General features: G+C 40.4%; 1 protein-coding gene and 1 long non-coding RNA gene across 2 annotated transcripts in view; both read right to left on the reverse strand.

The window, feature by feature from the left end:
• Window positions 1–6,780: 6,780 nt before the first annotated feature.
• On the reverse strand, window positions 6,781–10,461 carry LOC147050951 (uncharacterized). The gene is made up of 2 exons (XR_015067290.1): window positions 10,208–10,461; window positions 6,781–7,149 (listed from the first exon to the last, which is right to left on the reverse strand). It is a non-coding gene; the product is annotated as an uncharacterized LOC147050951 (long non-coding RNA).
• A 2,645-nt stretch (window positions 10,462–13,106) lies between these two features.
• anos1 (anosmin 1) overlaps window positions 13,107–18,048 on the reverse strand; it is a 45,215-nt gene continuing 40,273 nt past the window's right edge. Inside the window, exons 11-14 of the mRNA XM_085920148.1 lie at window positions 17,246–17,417; window positions 16,563–16,783; window positions 15,465–15,606; window positions 13,107–14,084 (exon numbers count right to left, since the gene is read on the reverse strand). Coding sequence (XP_085776274.1) covers window positions 14,026–14,084; window positions 15,465–15,606; window positions 16,563–16,783; window positions 17,246–17,417 — 594 coding nt within the window. The 3' untranslated portion in view covers window positions 13,107–14,025. The remainder of the gene's footprint in view (window positions 14,085–15,464; window positions 15,607–16,562; window positions 16,784–17,245; window positions 17,418–18,048) is intronic.

Consider the following 18,048-nt stretch of genomic DNA (forward strand, 5'->3'; position numbering starts at 1 on the left):
AGCACATCAATGTTAACAAGGTTTCTTAGCTGTGGTAAAGCATAATTATTACATAAAGTTATAAAAACGCATTTATGATGGCGCACATCTGTTATGTTTCATTACGTCATACTCCTCTTGATGACACTAACTTTGACACTGATCAAAAATTCATGTACAATTTAGCGCAATGATTTACTACCTAGTGTAACTTTAACTGTCTTTAGTGCATTAATTAATTATGAGAACGATGAGCATTAGTACCGGATGTGGTACCGACAATAGATAAATGGGTGGAGCACTTCAAGGGTGACTTTCGTGGGTCTTGAAAACACACTCAATTGAGCATACAGAAGGTTCTGCATGTCAGTCAGTTTTTTTTAGCTAGCACTCAAAAAGATCTTCACATACTTTTGGATTCCAGTCGTAAAACGAGAATACTAATCATTGAGAAGTCTGAAAGTATCTGTACTGAACTTTGGCTGAAATGAGCCTTTTCCTTTGTCTTCTTGATTTTTTCTTCTATTCATAAAAAATATCATTGTTTGGCACGCTGCTATCTGCTTCTTCGTGCACCTGCGGCCTTGTGTAACATTAGCCGCATTAATGAGGCTTCATATTCCCATGCACGGGTCGTCCCGTTGCTCTCTCATACAAGGCTTTTTTTTTTCAGTCTCTTCCAAAGGCATAAATCACCACGTAAAAGCATTTGAAAGCCAATCCCGCCAGCCACTAAAACGATGACGGTAAAATATCGTCGGAGCTGCAAAGGAATCTGCAAAGCATTAAGGCGCCCCGGTTAGCTCGGAGGCGCAGATGAAAGGCTCTGGCCTCATATTGAAAGAACTGCCAGGGAGGTGAAGGATTCTTCTCAGGAGAAATCAAAACCAGTCTTTGGCCTTTGGCACAGTGACAGTAACTCACCAGGCCGTCAATCCCTTTTAATCAAATTACTGTGATCTATTTTAAAAAACTGGATGACATAAATCGGAGGGATGACTTGTTCCCGCGATGCAAGGGCTGGTTTCAATCTGTGCGGGATCTCATTGTCTTTGTACGGTCGCTTTATTTACTGTGAACACAACGCTTGGATGTATTACTGGGGGGGGGGGGAGTTGGCACGTCAAGTAATTAGAGAGGAAACGCATGTAGTTCAGCTCTAATTAAATTAATTAAGCCGTCATTTCCCCTTGATGAGCTACGTCGATTTGAAAGGAATGGCGTGGTTTCGCAGAAATGATTGCACTTTCTCTCAAATCCTTTTGGATGGAGTCATCAAACATCGATCAATAATCCCCCCCTCAAAAAAAAAAAAACACCCACTTACATATACTGACACCAGAGAAAAAGGCAGCCGAGCGATTAAAACCAGACTTTTTATGAAGTGACTATTTGATTGGAAAACCAAATTACTCTTTCCTGTATATGATATTGAACTTTTTGTCTCTGTGGAGGAGTAACGTTGAATTCATAAAAATGATTTTTTTTTTAAATTTTTTTTTTTTTTTTGAAATCTTACTTTTTCTCTCTTCTATTGAACTATATAGCTCCGGCTACTTGTGTTTTTATTCTCAGGTGTAGTGAACAGTTGCTTATGGTGAGATGATTGAAGGAATTAACTGGGGCACTGGATTTAGATAAAAATGATTTCATTATTTATCACTTGACTTTCTGTTCCCCTTTTTGTTCTTGTGTTGTTATATTTTATTTTATTTTTGATTTTGTAACATTGATTACTTCACCTCGAGCATAGTTTCGATCCTGCTAGCTCAAGGTTGCCTTACTTCACTTTCGATTTTTTTTTTTTTTTTTTTTGACAGGCTTTTTAGTTTAGACTCAGCCTGTTATCATGGTTTAGAGAAGCCTACAAAGCGCGGTCTGCTCGGAACCGCACGAGGCGGGGCCGCTACTCACTTGTGGTTTTTGGTCTTCAGTTTTTGTTTTGTTTTTAGTTGGTTTTGTTTTTGTTTTGGGGTATCTGCGAGTAATAATAATTTCAAAAAAAGGCCTTGCAGTTTCTAACTGAACACCGCCGATCCCTGTCACAAGATTTGCATTATGATGGTTTAAAATCATTTGATCATATTTTTCTTTAAATTCACTTCTGGGGCCTTCAACTCCAACTGTTGTCCAAAAATAAGCCAATACATCTAGATCTGTAATCGATGCATTTAAAAATAATGGCCTTCACGTGTATAATAACAGTAGCACATAGCCAAATAGTGCACAGAGGACCTCACGATGATCTATGTCTGTAACTGGATTCATGTGTGCATGTAAGGTACTGAGTGAAACAAGGAGCCTTCAAAGTATGAGCCACCATTGTGTCGCACATGATGAAAAGCAGACTATCCTCAAAAAGTATCAGATAATTAGCTGATAATGTCATTCATCCAGATGACTGGGTGGTGTTTAACAGCCTCCGGCCCCAGAAAGTTGGCTAAAAGTAGAAGCTCGTCCCAGCTTTTGCATGCACGCCACATGTTTTCGCACCTCTCGAGTATTATAAACTGTCACGGTGACGATAACCTACTCGAAATTGCCAGGACTGTCCCGCATCTCACCTAAATCTCAGAAGAACAGTCACAATAACCTACTCGGAATTGCCAGGGCCGTCCCGCATCTCACCTAAATCTCAGAAGCACTCAACACCTCGGGACAAACGGAACCGTTTATGTTTATAAAACTGGATAAAAAAGCAGCGCTAGCAATGGTGCAAGGGAATTTATGATAGGATGTTTCCTCCACTTGACTTTGTGTTTGTGTGTTCACGCTGTGTGGGTGGAACGCTAAATGCATTTACATGTGTTCGGACTCACTCACACCGACATAAAAGTATCCCCGTCCTCCCTCAGGTGCGTCACGGCTCACATTGAGTTGCAAGATTTATCTGTTGCAAAGCATGATGTCTTCATAGGTATGAACTGATCACATTATTGGGGCATTAAATCAAATGTAGACTATGTTGCCAGCTCAGTGGCCTAGTAGTAGAGTGTCCGCCCTGAGACTGGAAGGTTGTGGGTTCAAACCCCGGCCGGGTCATACCAAAGACTATAAAAATGGAACCCATTGCCTCCCTGCTTGGCACTCAGCATTTAAGGGTTGGAATTGGGGGGTTAGATCACCAAAAATGATTCCCGAGCGTGGCGCCGCTGCTGCTCACTGCTCCCCTCTCCCCCAGGGGATGGATCAAAATCACATGGGGATGGGTTAAATGCAGAGGACAGAGCCCTTTGAGACTGCTTGTGATTTAGGGCTATATAAACTTGACTTGATTGATTGATTGATTGATTGATTGACTATAAAAAATTTGTTGCGATGGAAAATAAATTACAATAGTTTGTTTGCTTTGTCCCATTTCTTCCTCTAAAAGAAAATAATTGCTGCTGTGATATGGAACATCTAACTCACAGTTTGAGTAGTTTTACCTTTTGATCTCAGCTACTTCGACCATTCTGTGTCTATTCATCCAGTAACCCATTCCTTTGAATGGAATAAAATTCTTGCGTTGAAGTACACAATGGTGGCCGGATAATTTAGTTAGTATTAAAATTAAGACCGGTAAAGGCACATTCTGTAAATAGTACTTTGATCTCAACTATTTCAAACGTATACACTGTCAGAATCATTCAAAATGAATTGGGGCCCTTGCTTTGACAAATTAGAATAATGTTTAAAGATTGGAAAGTGCAGCACTAACAAGAAACTAAATCCTGTGGAGTCACTTTGTGGCGACTACAACCACTTGCTCACATCCATTTTTGGATGAGAGTAAGAAGTTTCAAGCGGCATGACTCACAAATGCAAAAATGAAACGAGGTGAATTTTCAATCTACAAAGGTTACTATTTATGGTTTTGGGGGTTAAGTGTGTGAAATTTAACTGTTGAATGACTCACACACTTTATATTTTCGATTCTTTTTTTGCTGAAATCTTCCCAAATGATGGAGTGCAGCAAGCCGTCGCTGGCAAACTCCAGAGACGTCCACGCTCTCACTGTGTTTGACATCATGTTTGTTTCTAATGAGAACCACATGCCCTCTGCATCGGCATTCATTTTCATACCAGCATTAAAATAAAACAAAATAGAAAAAAACTTGAAAGTTACTGATTTAAATATGTCCAGACGCCTCGGAATGCTACAAGGGGGGGGGGGGGGTGGGGGGGGGCTGCTCGTCACTGTTACGATCAATGGGGTCTGCGATTATCAGGTTTTGAAATACCTAATACATACCTAGAAAGCGTAACACTCAATAATAATTCATATGTTTTAAGATAAATATTTAAAGGGAGGAAGAAAAAAATATGACTAGAGAAATGAAGTGTCCACATATGCAGAATTATCACCTGCCACCATTTAAACTGCCTGTGATAAACCCAAATACATTTCAGATGTTCTGGTAGGCTTTTGTAGTTTTATGCTAAGCTAACGCTGACTGCTTTCAAACGGTTCATAATTTCATAGGCTTTACAAGACTTTCTATCTGTGAACTTCCAGATGGGCCTGCAAAGAATTCAGTTTTTACTGTCATGCAAGTTTCTTCGGAGCGACACCGGAAGGCGTGATGCTGAAACGCAATCGGCATGGAATAGTCGCAACTTGCCGTTTTTACAACCCCTTTGGATGGCAGGTGTGTTTCTTTTATGAACTTTCACACTTGCAGATGTGTTTGCTGTCCCTATAACTGGCAGGAAATGTCGATGATGAAAATGTCTACTGTGGATTACAAGTCAACTCAACCTCTTGACCTTTCCCTCGTCCCAAAGGCCTCGAGCTAGGCTCTTGTACCATACCCCCCACCCGCTACGCCGCGCATGGTGAACTATGAACTTTGTCTTGCCTCAGATCATGTCTTGCCTTGGTCTTAAAATATGGTACGAGGACCTCAAATGGCGTCCTTTAGTTGTACACGGATCACTGGCCATGCAGTTTAGTTTTACTTCAGATTTCAATAAATTTGTATTTTCTGTATTTTGCGTTCTGGAGTATGTCACATCTTTAAAAAAAAAAATCGTACAAAAACCGAGACCAGGAACAGTAAAGCTCGGACTCGCACCCAAAATCCCTATTCACTAATCATGGGTGTGTTTGGACATGGGCTCCAAACACGTATTGCCTCACTCTGAGTGCCACAAAAAAAGGAGTGCCAGTGCAGATGGAGAACAGTTCAAGCACAAGCCGCTGACTAGTTTATAACATTACTGCGTTTTGAAATTAACTCATTCAGTTCCAGCCCAGTTTCAAGAGATGGTTGACGTCTATGGTGGTTAATGGTAGTGAATGATTCAATGGGAGGCCATGTGCTCTGCCTCAACAAACAAAATCTCCCAGAGTTAATTTCCAAACGTATGTTTGCTGCATTTTGGGATATCAAGTCCGTAACGGCTCATGTAGCAAAAAGAGCGGGAACGGAAAGCACATCCAGGCTCCGAAGGTCCAAACTTCATTAATTAGGGGCAGGTCACATGGGTCAAAGTGTGTTTTTTCTCAGGAAAGCACATTAGGGGGATTAACACTAATCCGAGGGGATTATAACCCGTTATCGGGCAGATGGATAGTACTTTCCTAGAGGATCACCTCACTTTGTATGCCTGTGGTGAGGATGTTTGCTTTGGAATCAGGGATTTGGATAACGGCTCCTCTTGTGTCGTTTTCTTTGTCAACACAAACATGGTGGACCTCTTGCTTACCTTTGACCTGAGCTCTTAAACCACAATTGAGGGAACGTTTTCCTATCAGGCACCAGTTTAGTTTGTCTAAAGTCCTCTGAGGGCCATAACGCATTCAGGGGAAAACAATACGATCAAACTACACTTTTTTTTTTTTTTTAAATTATGATTATTATGATCATTTTGTAGGTTAAATGTTTCGCCTCTTACTTCTGAACTTTTCTCTGAGGTTTTATTGCTTTTAAAATTCCATGGTATGCTGGTTCAAATGTTCTATGGTCCACGGGTCATAGGTTTCCAACCCACGTTGTAGGTTGATGGATTGTGCGGTTGACACTTTAACCACAGAACTGCTTTTATACGACACTTATTCAAAACTGTGGTTTTCTAAATTGTCAATTTAATCCCTGAATGATTATTATAAATGATATAATTAGCATTCAGCAATTTCATGATGTCTTTAACCCTTCTGCTTGTCATTGGGAAAATAATTTATTTTGGTGATAATTCAAACATTGTGAAAGGCCCAATTTATTTCATATAGTATCTTCACTACACGAGCATAGTAATAATAACTGTAATTAATAACAACATTTCTGCAATGGGATATTTTAATGACCTAAAGTATAATAATAATAATAATAATAATAATAACAACATCATCATCATATGTACAAATAAAACCTAACCCATTAATAATAATAACAATACTAATAACTGATAATTTTTTACATATACTATTTTACTGTGTGCTTTACCAATTGATTTTCTTTTAAAAAATGCACCTCGTTTATGCCATGTATTAAATATTCACAAACCACTTTGATAGGCACACAATACGATAGTTGCCCAATAGAAACGCTGTATCCTCTTACTAAAATGTGTCAGGGTGTCTTTGTTCCACTTGACCTTCACATTTTCAACAGTATGATTCCCGCACAAGAGAAGCGTGATGTTGTGATATTCTGCCTCCCACACAACAGAAAAACGCCTCTTTCCCTGCAACGCAGTCCAACATTATCTTCACTGCCAGGAATCAACACCTCCAACAAGCTGTCTCTGGAAAGGAACACTTGTGCTGGAAAAATACTGTGTTTGGTTACATCACAGTATGATGCAAAAGAAAAATGATTGTGTAAAGTAAGTGGGCGCCTTATATTATATATGTTGCCTGCGTTTTATCCACTCGAAAAACAAAGAAGACTTAAAGTGTGTGATTTAGTGGATTTGTTTTGATCAATTTATTATTGAAGAGTAATGTTCAAAAGCAATTTCCCTTTAGTATCATCAGTCTCACGACTGAGTCCATCTTAAAGGAACAAATCGGAACGTGAGCACTGATCTTTTTGCCGATAATGCATCGCAGAATAACGTGTCAAGCGTATTCTCGGGTCCGTCCACACTCTCTCTGGTCTTGATTAGACTTGCACCGAACATCTTTTCGGGCCGACACAGAGCGCCTTTCATGTTGTCCCCCCGCCTGGTCCCACTCAGCAGAGCCTAAACAGAAACACGCCGCCGCCCCGGGCAAGGTCAGATTTCTCACCTAACCGCAGCATTAAAGGTACATTGCTCTCCCTAATGGTGGCAGGGAAGGAAGAGGAGGAGGGGAAAACATTGCAGTTATTTTTCATCAATCTCACAGACAATATATTCCATCTCATCACACCCAGAGTGGATGGATGGTAAATGGATGGAGTCCATGTGGTTGTAATCTGCAGGGAACGTCTGGCTCCGCTTTATGACCTGAGAGTCACATCAGCCTTTCAAATCATTCAGGTTATGAACAGTGTCAAGAAAAAAAAAAAAAAACAGACCTCCACCCAAGGCTAAACAATCCTAATTTGGATTAGCACCCGGTTGTGCTCCCATTGTTGTACTTTGGAATCCTCACTGAAATACTTTCAATGAATTACATTTTAATCCAACTCAAAAGATGTGTGGATTAAATTACATAGTCCATATAAAAACTATACCAGTATAAAATAATTGTATTTAATTATATTTCAATGTAACAAGTTCATTATCTATAAAGGTTTATGATTCATGCATTGTTGGCTTCATCAGGGATATTTTGTTTGCTACTTTGTTTTATTTATTTTTTATTCTTCATTTATTTTTGTAAAGTAATTAGCAGCCTTAGCGCTTATGCTCTTTGCAAAAACAAATGAAGAATTTATACCATATTCCAAAATTGCATACATACTGTGTGTGTGTATGTGTATGTATGTATGTGTACACACACACACACACACACACACACACACACACACACGCACACATATACATATTTTATATATAAAGAATTTTACCATGCTTTCATCACCAGACCTAACTAGCAATACAAGTTAATGAAAACATCGCCCAATGTCCCGAATTTTTATTTTATCCTCCACCTGAGTCTGGCATTCAATATACATTCACCATATAAATTTAGTCACATAAAGTTAACTTTGCATGACATAGTGCAAAAATATGAGCTCAAATCACTGTTCCATTTGTTGAACTTCCTATTGAGGAGTAGCGTTACAGTCATTGCTTTATAGGGTGGCCCGTGTTTGGCTAACGTCTATACACGGCTCATTGCAATGCTAATCCGCAGAAACGGCTGGCTGTGTGTGTGTGTGTGTGTGTGTGTGTGTGTGTGTGTGTGTGTGTGTGTGTGTGTGTGTGTTTTGGGATGTTGTGTAGGAGAAACGGCATAGCTTTGCTAAACGCCATTGAAAGAACTGGCTGCCTCTGTTCTCTACAAATCAAGCAGAAGGGATGGATGTGCGTGGCCAGCGGCACGCCAAACAAATAATCCAGCAATATGATGTGTTTAATTTCCAAAGCCATATGCCCTGCCTGACTTGTCCAATAGGAATGCAATGTCATGAAAAGTGAATAAGACCTGCTAACATTGCACACAAAGCATTTGCTTTCACTGACCTATTATGGAGTTGTTGCCCCCCCCCCCCCCCAACCCTTCCCACCACTACCACGCTCCTCCTCCTTCTTTTTCCTTTACAACTTCTGAGACTTGGACATCTTGCAACAAGCCTCAAAGCAGGCTGGATGCCCTTTTTGTTTGGAGCTTTTCACACTTGAGGGAAGTACTATTTGCTGTGTGCTGAGAGGGAACTATGTGACAGCAATGAAAAGAGAGCAAAACAGAGTTGGCCCACACAGCTGGGAGGAAAAAAAAAAGGGACTTGGCAAAATATTGGCTGTGCGCCGAGAAAAGAGAGCAGGCTTAGCATAAAACTACCAAGTAGAACTAATCATCTGTGACATAATAGAAGTGTACATAAACAAGATTCCAGACGACTGAGTGGTACCGCCCAAAACATTGGATTTCCATCCAATTCGGACCATTCGACCTCTGATGACCCATGTTTGAATTTACAAACAATTGTGCCTATTGGAAATAATGGAAAGTGAATTGATCTTTTTCTGTATTAAATGCTCAATGCTCCTTGTATGAATTTAGCAACTTTAAATGGTCTCACTGAAATACGGTGAAAGATAATGAAAAGAGACGTCAACATGTGGCCCTCCACATATACATGAATTTAACAAAAACACATCTTGGGGCCTTTCATACATGCGCAAACCTCTGGAAGCCCTATGACCAATGTAGAAATACAAGGAATAATAATCATTGGTTAGAAAATGTAAAGAACATTGGAATTGAAAACTCAACAGGATAAACTCCAACTGCTGCGTTTGGATACCTTTGCCGTGATTGCAAAGGATTCTGTTTAACGTCATCGTAGCGCTCCGTTGTTCTCGGAGGCTTCGTTTGGCCTCAGTCTAAATCCTCCTTGGTTCACGGTTTGGCGCCGCTGTTATGATGTTTGGACGCATGTCTAATCGAGCTCACTTGGATTGATTCCTGATGGCGTTCTTGTGTCGATGAACTGTATATTTTTTTAAAATATTTATACGTGGGAGGTGGGTGAACAACATAAAAAAACAAGACGTCCTCCCTGTGACCCAAATTCAGGTGCAGTGGCTTGAACCTCATATTTGCCAATTAAAACTCCTTTTAAGCAATTCTTGAATTATTAGTTCATGATGCAGAGTGACGTCTCCATGGATGTTGAAAACAAGAAAGCAGATTACATTACATGTCATATAAACACGTTGATTACCAAAAGGTTGAGACATGACATGTTCAATTGAGGACAAATATCGTTCATGTTCAAACTGCTTAACCTCAATGTTATTTGGTAACTGCCATCTTTTTTTTCTTTTTTTTTTTTCTTGTATTTAGCAGTCCAACGGTGGGTCATCACCCTTATTCTAAGAACTCTTACCATTCAATCTTCAATATTTATTTTTTTTCATTTTGCAACGCTCTGTTCATGTTGGAGCTTTTAAAAGGGAAATCAGATAGACAACATTTTAATTTATGCATATTGAGTCTCTGGAGTGCCTGCCCACACATCAAGTGCAAAATTAAACAAGTACATATTATATACCTTTTCTCTGTCTATTTCTGAAAACGCATCTTGCACCTCTCTTAATAATATGCAATGTCATTAAGTATGAATGACGCTCTCAAGGCACTCACATTTATTTGCTGATGAATCAATTTTGAAGTCGTCATTGAGTCATTGGAAAACCCCTCGCTGCATATCGGGCCTGGTGCGTGATAATCAGCTGTCACCGGGAATCCATATTTCAGGTGAGTCTTCTGGTATTGTCTGTGAAATGCAACTTTCTTTTTTCTTTCTGTGCATAGGCGTTTGTGTTGCTGCGCCTTCCTCCACGGCACGGATCCTTTCCAAATACGTCTGCTGATTAGTCATTTTTGCAAGCTTGCGTTTTCACACCTGTAATTTGACATGCGTTTCGCGTGCCATTGATTGTTTAAATGGAAAGAATCCGGTGGCTTTTCAAAATAAAACAAATTTCAGCCGCGCCTAATAAATGAACAAAAAATACACGAGTGATTTTTTTTTTTTTGTCATTTTATTGTATTATATCTTTTTTATTATTATGATTTCATTTGTGCGGTCCAATGTGGCTTGCAGTGGTTGGAGAGCTCTGTGTTAGGAAATCTGTTGAGTTGTGGTAAATGATGGAGTTCATTTAGCATGTATTATTCTGGCTACACGAGCACTGTATAAATAAGTTTTTTGGGCTTGATTGAATGCCTGTCTGTGAGGTAATGTGGCGTTTTATTGCTTTCTTGTATCTCGCCACAATGGTGTTAGTAAAAGGCTGGTTACTCTACAGTTGAAGGCCAGTTTGTGTAATGGGTACCATGGCAACAGTGTCCAAAAAATAGCAAAATAGTACATTTTTGACAGGTGAGCATAAGAGTTGGGCATGAATATAATGCTTTGTGTAGCAATGTGTTAATTGGGGTTTTATGTATTTAATAACCAGCATTTTTGGAATTTGACATCTCAAAAGGCCCAGGTAAGTGCTGAAAACCAACAATAGATCTCCTGCTATCCATCAGGCAGCACCATTTTAAAACTAGTCATGAGTGTATTTGTGGATATTACTGCATGGGCTCCGAAGCACGTTGGAAAAATGATGTCAGTAAAAAATAGTTTGTTGCCGGATCTAGAAACGTGAAGACGCCGCCATCCAAGGCGAAGGCCATAAATCATCAGCATCCACAAACGCCGCCGACGTCTCTCTGAGCCTGAGCTCATCTGAGATCCTCTGACATAAAATGGAAAAGTGTGCCTTGGCCTGAGGAGCCCACGTTTCAAATTGTTTTAGTGAGCGCCGGTTAAATCAGGCTTGTCAAGCGCTCCAGGCAAATGGGGAAAAGGACCATCCAGGTTATCCAGGCAATATCTCTTTGCTGTGAGTGTCTAGTAGGTAAAGTCACGTTCTTAGCCATCTTATTGGCAATAACAAATAACTGCAAAAAAAACCCATCAAGGCTTAGTCACGTTGATGCAGCCAACACCTTGAATCACGCTGTTTTCCAAAACATACATTTTATTGGGATCATTTTGGAATTTAGACCAAAAGAGGAATGTTATGGTTTGACTTTTCTTTTCAAATGACAATTCCTGTTTTGTTTGAGATCTGGCTAACAAAGGTTGTTGGTGTCAGAAGTGAACCATTAGCTTTTGTGAAGAGGCTTGCCTTTGGAATAGGGTGTCAGAAGTAGTAGGATGGTTTGCTGCATGAGTGGTCTTTGCTCAAGTACCTGGCACTCTGATGTCTTGTCACTGTCGAGTTTTTTTTAATTTTTAGTCAAAAGACCCAGATCCAGCTCTAGATTGAGGCTATTACTCATCAGAGCAGAGTGAAAATGGAGTGTGGGATAATTATCCATGAAGCCATCCTTGGTGTGCCTTTGCTGAAAGGAAAGTGAGTGCTGTAAACTCGGATAGCATCGTAGAGTTGTAACAAAGTGACAGAGATTCCTGGGCAAAATGGACAAGATTTCCTATTCAATAAACATAAAATAGAAATATTACAATGGATTCAGTTAAAATTAACCTTTTTTAAGAAAGACCAAAATATAACAAATATAAAATAGTGTTAGAGTCAGTGTATAGTCTTATCATATCTGAGGGACTGTGACTCACCTCAAGACGTACATGCTAGTTATCGTTCTCTGGTTTCCATGGCAATTAGTGTCTGAAGTGGAACAGAGACAGAGCATGTAATCACGAGAAATTAATATTACTGAGCCCTTTTGTATTGTGTTAAAATTGATGTTTTTCCAGCCACGAGAACCAAGATTCCAGTCTGGGTTGACACTCTTATTCCTCATAGTTTCGAGACTAGTGTCAGATGTGAGATGGTTCACCTAAGCGTGGGAATGAGGAATCTGTGTAGGATATTGGGCTCACCTCCAGTGGGAGGATGAAGTATTCCTCTTCACATTTTCAGAAATGGGACAGAAAAGCTACCATGTGCGAAATTGGTGTAACATATAGCCAAACATCCTCCTGATGAAACATATAATATTATGCACAAAAAGGTTTGAGAGCGAGAATTTAAAACCCTCCTAGACGACTTGAGCAAAACCTTCCAGAAGAATTAGTCACATTCAACCATTCACTTCTGCACTATAAAGACATGACCATGAGACACACAAGAATCCACAAGTGGCAATTTTACCACTACAATACAGGCAAGACTCTTGAGACTCAATTCCAAATTTTATTTTCTTGTAAACATTTCCACTCTCCGGGTTTACGAGGGCAAAAGGCGACCGAGCGTAGGAGGCATTTAGCACTTTTCAAACACACTGGGGCATTTTGATGAAAGGTTGCCGGACCTCTGCGGCGCTAACTGCGCTGGATGACCTGTTTATTTGGACTCGGAGGGCGCATGTCCTCGGCTCCTGGAGCCATCTGTGAATAAGATGCCACGGTGGGGTTTTTGTGAGCCAAAATAAGCATCAGTAACGGCCAAAGAGTTCAGCGCAGTGGGGAGGCATGTGTTTATTTACCGCTCACACACTCGGACTGAACAAACAACACAGAGGATCTGGTTAAGGATTATTTTATTACTTCGCAGTTTGTAGTTTCTACCATGGAAAAATAACATGTAACATAAGACTGTATTTACAATTCCATTTTTACAAAGTGTCTTTACAAGATTTGTGTTGCTTCCCGAAAAAAAAAAAACATTCAAAAGTGATACTAAAACACACAGAACATCCACATCCACACACATCCAAATCAAACTGGAATACACACATAAATAAATATAAACATTCACTGACTGTTCCACGACAAACATTTCTACAGCCAAGATGTACAATGCATCATTTCCACACGTTATAATTTCATTAATAAACATTACATAGTATTCCCAGTATAGTTCTTTGTTAATCCGTTAAAGGAATATCGCTAACATATCGAAAAAGGACCATTTAAATTTTTCTTTTTCATGCCAACAGAATGCAAACGGTCGCCATGCAAAAGCTCTCCAATTGAAGCGCATTTTTAAAAATCGAATGGACTACATGCAATGGAACTATGTGACATATTCTGGATTAGACAACCGTGACACCAAACATCGGTCAAAATAAATAGATCTCGTGCTTTTCTTCGCAAATCAACGACGTACATATTGGTTTTTCTGTGTTCGCCTCAAACTGTACGTACACAAGCTGCTGTTGTTGATGACTTCCATATTAGCTGCGTACTAACAAATACACAACAGTAGACTTTGTAGTAAAATTGTCAAAACTGTACACCGGTCTGACGTGGTGAGTCAGAGAGGTTCCGAAAAGGATGTCTTGTGATGCTTTCAAAGAAGAGGACTGTTGTTTCATAAATGGAAAAGGGAGTGTGGCGGGGGCGTCGGTTTTTGGGACAGTTCACGTTTCCACACTTTCTTTCCGGATAGTCTCTGACAAATGGGAAGGAAAGAACGACTGGATTTGCCTCACTTTACGACTCAGTGTCTTTCGACCGATGGTTTCTGGTGATGGGAATGGTGTTGCCGGAGTCTGGGCCCTTGGGGGCGGGAAAAAGGCACAGATTAAAGCTGTGAAATACGCGACACAGGATTCTTTTATAGAGAGGTTGAAGGACATCGGAGTGTCCCAAGATGCTATTGCACCGATACAGTTTGGCTATGAATCTCTTCAAGGCAATGTTTTCATCACACACAGGACTGTTGGTCAAGCTCTGACCTTGCGGGCTTATTCGTTTCCTGTTTCATGGCGTCGTTGAATTTCACTGCCATTTTCCACCCACACACAGTGAAGCAAAAGTCCATTTTGTCACATTTTAATGTTGTCCCATCTGTGTAGTAAAATGTTTCTCTACATTCCTTGAGCCATTTTGTGTTAGAAAAAACAAAAAACGTAAGGAGAAATGAATATATTAACGTAGCTATCATCCTGTCTCAGTTTACTCACAAATGCACTTTGTGTAAAACCTGAGCCAGTTTCCTAGAACTTAATCTGGGTGATGTGAATGACAGGTGAATACAAAGGTTAATTGTACCTTCTGCCCCTTAGTGGAAGAGAATTTAATTGTTCTGTCTCTCACTAATGGTCACTGGCATATAGATGAGTTATACTACATATACTACATAATACATTATTTGCAGTAAATAAATATTGTGCTGAAGCACAGTTAGCTTGTACCAATGGGTGTGTTAAGTACCAGTATCTAAAACTTCTACTAGTGTCAAAATAATAATAAAGTGGATCTACAAAGTTGTCATTGGATAGCATTCATGTGCTTTTGTTTTGTTGGATCAAATTCTGTTAAAATGTTACAATCTAGTGACCTCAGCGAGTCGGTGAGACAGTGTTGCCATGACGACACATTCATTCTCATAAAATGCCAGCGTACCATCCAAAAATGTCTGAAGTTCTAGTTAGAATCGATAAATTCAACATATTGCAGTTAGCATGTCACATTGCAGACTGATATATGTATAAAGTCTGACAATAAAAGTCTATTGTCACAATCGTTCATGGACGTACGCAAGGCTAATCTGATTTAAAGAGACGGGGCCTGTTGCAATGATTTGCGACGTCGCATTTTTTTGGCCTCGCATCAGACATGGGTTCGTATTCGTTTGAATTTTATATGACAGCTTGGAAGTCAGAAGAAGTACTGTGCTAATGAAAATATGGACATTCATGATAATATTTGCCTGTATTTTTTTTTTTTTTACCAAGATGTTTACGTCTGGTATGTAGTCTGTAGGTTCCGTCTCACTGCAATTCTCAACAACATAGATGATATAGAAAACGGATGAACGGTTGGTTCCCAAAAGGGCTAATCATCTTGTAGTGCGTCATTGATCTGATAATGTTGAAACAGCTTGAAATGTTAATGGTGGGAAGAGCCTGATGTGAGAAGTGAGCTCATACTTACGGTGTTGATTGACTGCTAATACGTTGGGCGTCTGGAAGGTCTTGACAGTGGCGGGGCCTTCCCCTCCGCTCGTTATTACTTGCACCTCCAGTCTGTAGTAGGTGGACGGCCGCAGGTTGGACACGACCAGCAGATTGTGATCCTGCCGAGTGACCGCAGAGACACGCAATCAGATGCAATTCAAACCAAAGTTGGCAAACAGAGGGGACTTAGACAAAAACAAATCACAGCTTTCATAAGGCCGCCTCGCTCTCGTCTCTGCAGCCGGCTCGATAAAGCGTGCGGTGGGTGGCGTTATTTATAGTCGAGCTCAGGAGGCTGGGAGGCGCAGATAGGCGCACCGTACTGTTGAAGGAGCCAGATGATGTCAAAAAGCCGTTTTCTCTTTCTCGCAGAGCATGAAAGTGAAAAGACGCAAAGGCAGATGAAACGATATGAGAGTGTGAGAACAACGCCGTCTCGGAGCTTTTCCCGAGCGTCTGTCTGCGCACAAGATTCATGAAAGGAAGGCCACGGGGCGTTAACCTAAAGCCAGCCTCGACACTGAGAAATAAAACACAAGCGTTGGGAGCTTCTATCTCACGGAAACACAAGCGACTTGTTTCACGATTCATCGTAGCTTCTTATCGGAGTTTCAAACACCCTACAGATTTCTTGATTAATCGTATTCAGCAATGTGATCAAGGAGTCTCTAGTGCAGATCATAATTTTACCGTATGCGAACATTACTTCTGCTCAAGGGGTTTGTGGACTGTTAGAATTTGCAGACTAGTGAAGTGATTCAAACGCTGTTTATAGATTATGATAAATTTTTGAAGAATCAACTTCCAGTAGTTTAAGACCGTGCGCTTATAATTAATTCATCATTCGGGGCTCGTTTCAAACCCATTTGTTTGTCTTTGGTTCAACAGTCTTGACATTGTGAGTCACTCCACAATTTTAAATACCAGTAAATCGGGGGATCGTTTTTTTTTTTTTTTTAATGATGCAACTGAGACTCCAACAAAAACTGAGTATATTGCTAACTTGTTGGGATAAAAGTGTTACCCTGGAAACTAGAGCTGAGCTATGTGACAATTTGGCGGTGGTATTTCTTACCGGAGGCAAGATTTGGGACTGGGAAATGATGCTGTTGGGCAAGCTATTCTGTCGACTCTCAGTGGTGATTTCAGCCCAGGTGACTTGAAATCCCGTAATGCGTTGGTGGGCCGCCACCCGAGACACACGCCACAGGAAGCTGCCGGAAATATTTCCTCCGTTGATGGAAAACGTTGCTGTCAGGTTTTCGGGCTTGGCCAAAACTTTGGGAAGTGTTGCAGCTGTTTGAGGAAAAAAAAAAATTAGTTTCTTGCCAAGTATTCAGTAGAAGATTGATACCATTTTAGGTCGGTATGCTATCTATAAAGCAAAGGGGAATCACTAAATTACATTTCAAACTTTAATAGCACCGCCAAGGACGGTGTTTTTTCATCCATATCTCTGACGACATTTTGCAAAACCTCCATCAATCAAATCTGCGATACATGTTTTTGTACACTGGCCTTGCAGGAGGTTTGCGCTCCACAGAGATCCGTATAAACCGACACTTGTTACGTGCCAGACTATTTCTTGGCTCAATCAGATTATTTTTTTTTTCCCCGGTGGCAAGAATCCCAAAATGTTGAAATCTTGTTTTGATAGTTTATGGATTTTATTTCATTACCTTGATTGAATACACTTGCAGAGTTTAATTGCTATATCAACAATAATCAGATGGCTTTGTCACATATCTAAATACTTGCCTCCCTCTCCCAGGCAGGGGATGTGTTTGTGAGTCTTGCTCCGGATGGTAGCGCAAGACGGCGTGAGGAAGGTGATGCTCTCCTCCTTGGAGCGTCTCTTGGACTTGAGCATGTGAACCGTGACCTTGTACTTGCAGGAGAACAAGAGGCCCGGGAGGTTGATGTAGTTCTCCTGAGCCAAGAAACACACCATTGAGTCCCGTTGATGACTTTGACATGACATCGGGGGTCACGTCCCACCGAGCCTCTGAGATAATTAAAAGCGCGGCGCCAAGACGGATCACATTCCCGCTCGGGCTCAGAACCTCGCTTTCATTTTTTTTTTTTTTCACTATGATAATTCGGTGGCCAGACCTGTTTGTGTGCCATGCCAAATAACACGCACTTTCAGGGTGTGAATTCTGGTGGTTTGCGTGATCAAGTGTGAATATTATCAAACCTAAACTTGGAGCGCAACCAAAACAAACGGACTGAGACCACTTGAACAGGTCGGTCTCGGCCCGTTTGTAATCGAGCCGTCAGTTTAGCTGAGATTTGAAGACAGCACAGACCACAAGACTCAAAATGTAGACTAGAAAGAATTGAAATGTCAGGAATGTTTTGGTCACATTCAGATATAGCTAGTGCTGCATCTGAATACATCACAATATTGTAGTTTCTTTTTAATAAAAAAAAAAATCCAATTAATACTGTAAAAATTTATCCAACAAGGAAAATGTATTTGGCGTAAACCTATTTCTTTTTTTAATAATTTTCAAATGTCTTGAGATGGTGAAAGGTTTTGGCTTTAACCTTTCACCATC

This window comes from Syngnathus leptorhynchus, chromosome 9, assembly GCF_054491065.1.
Source record: "Syngnathus leptorhynchus isolate UIUO chromosome 9, UIUO_Slep, whole genome shotgun sequence".
Lineage (NCBI taxonomy): Eukaryota > Metazoa > Chordata > Actinopteri > Syngnathiformes > Syngnathidae > Syngnathus > Syngnathus leptorhynchus.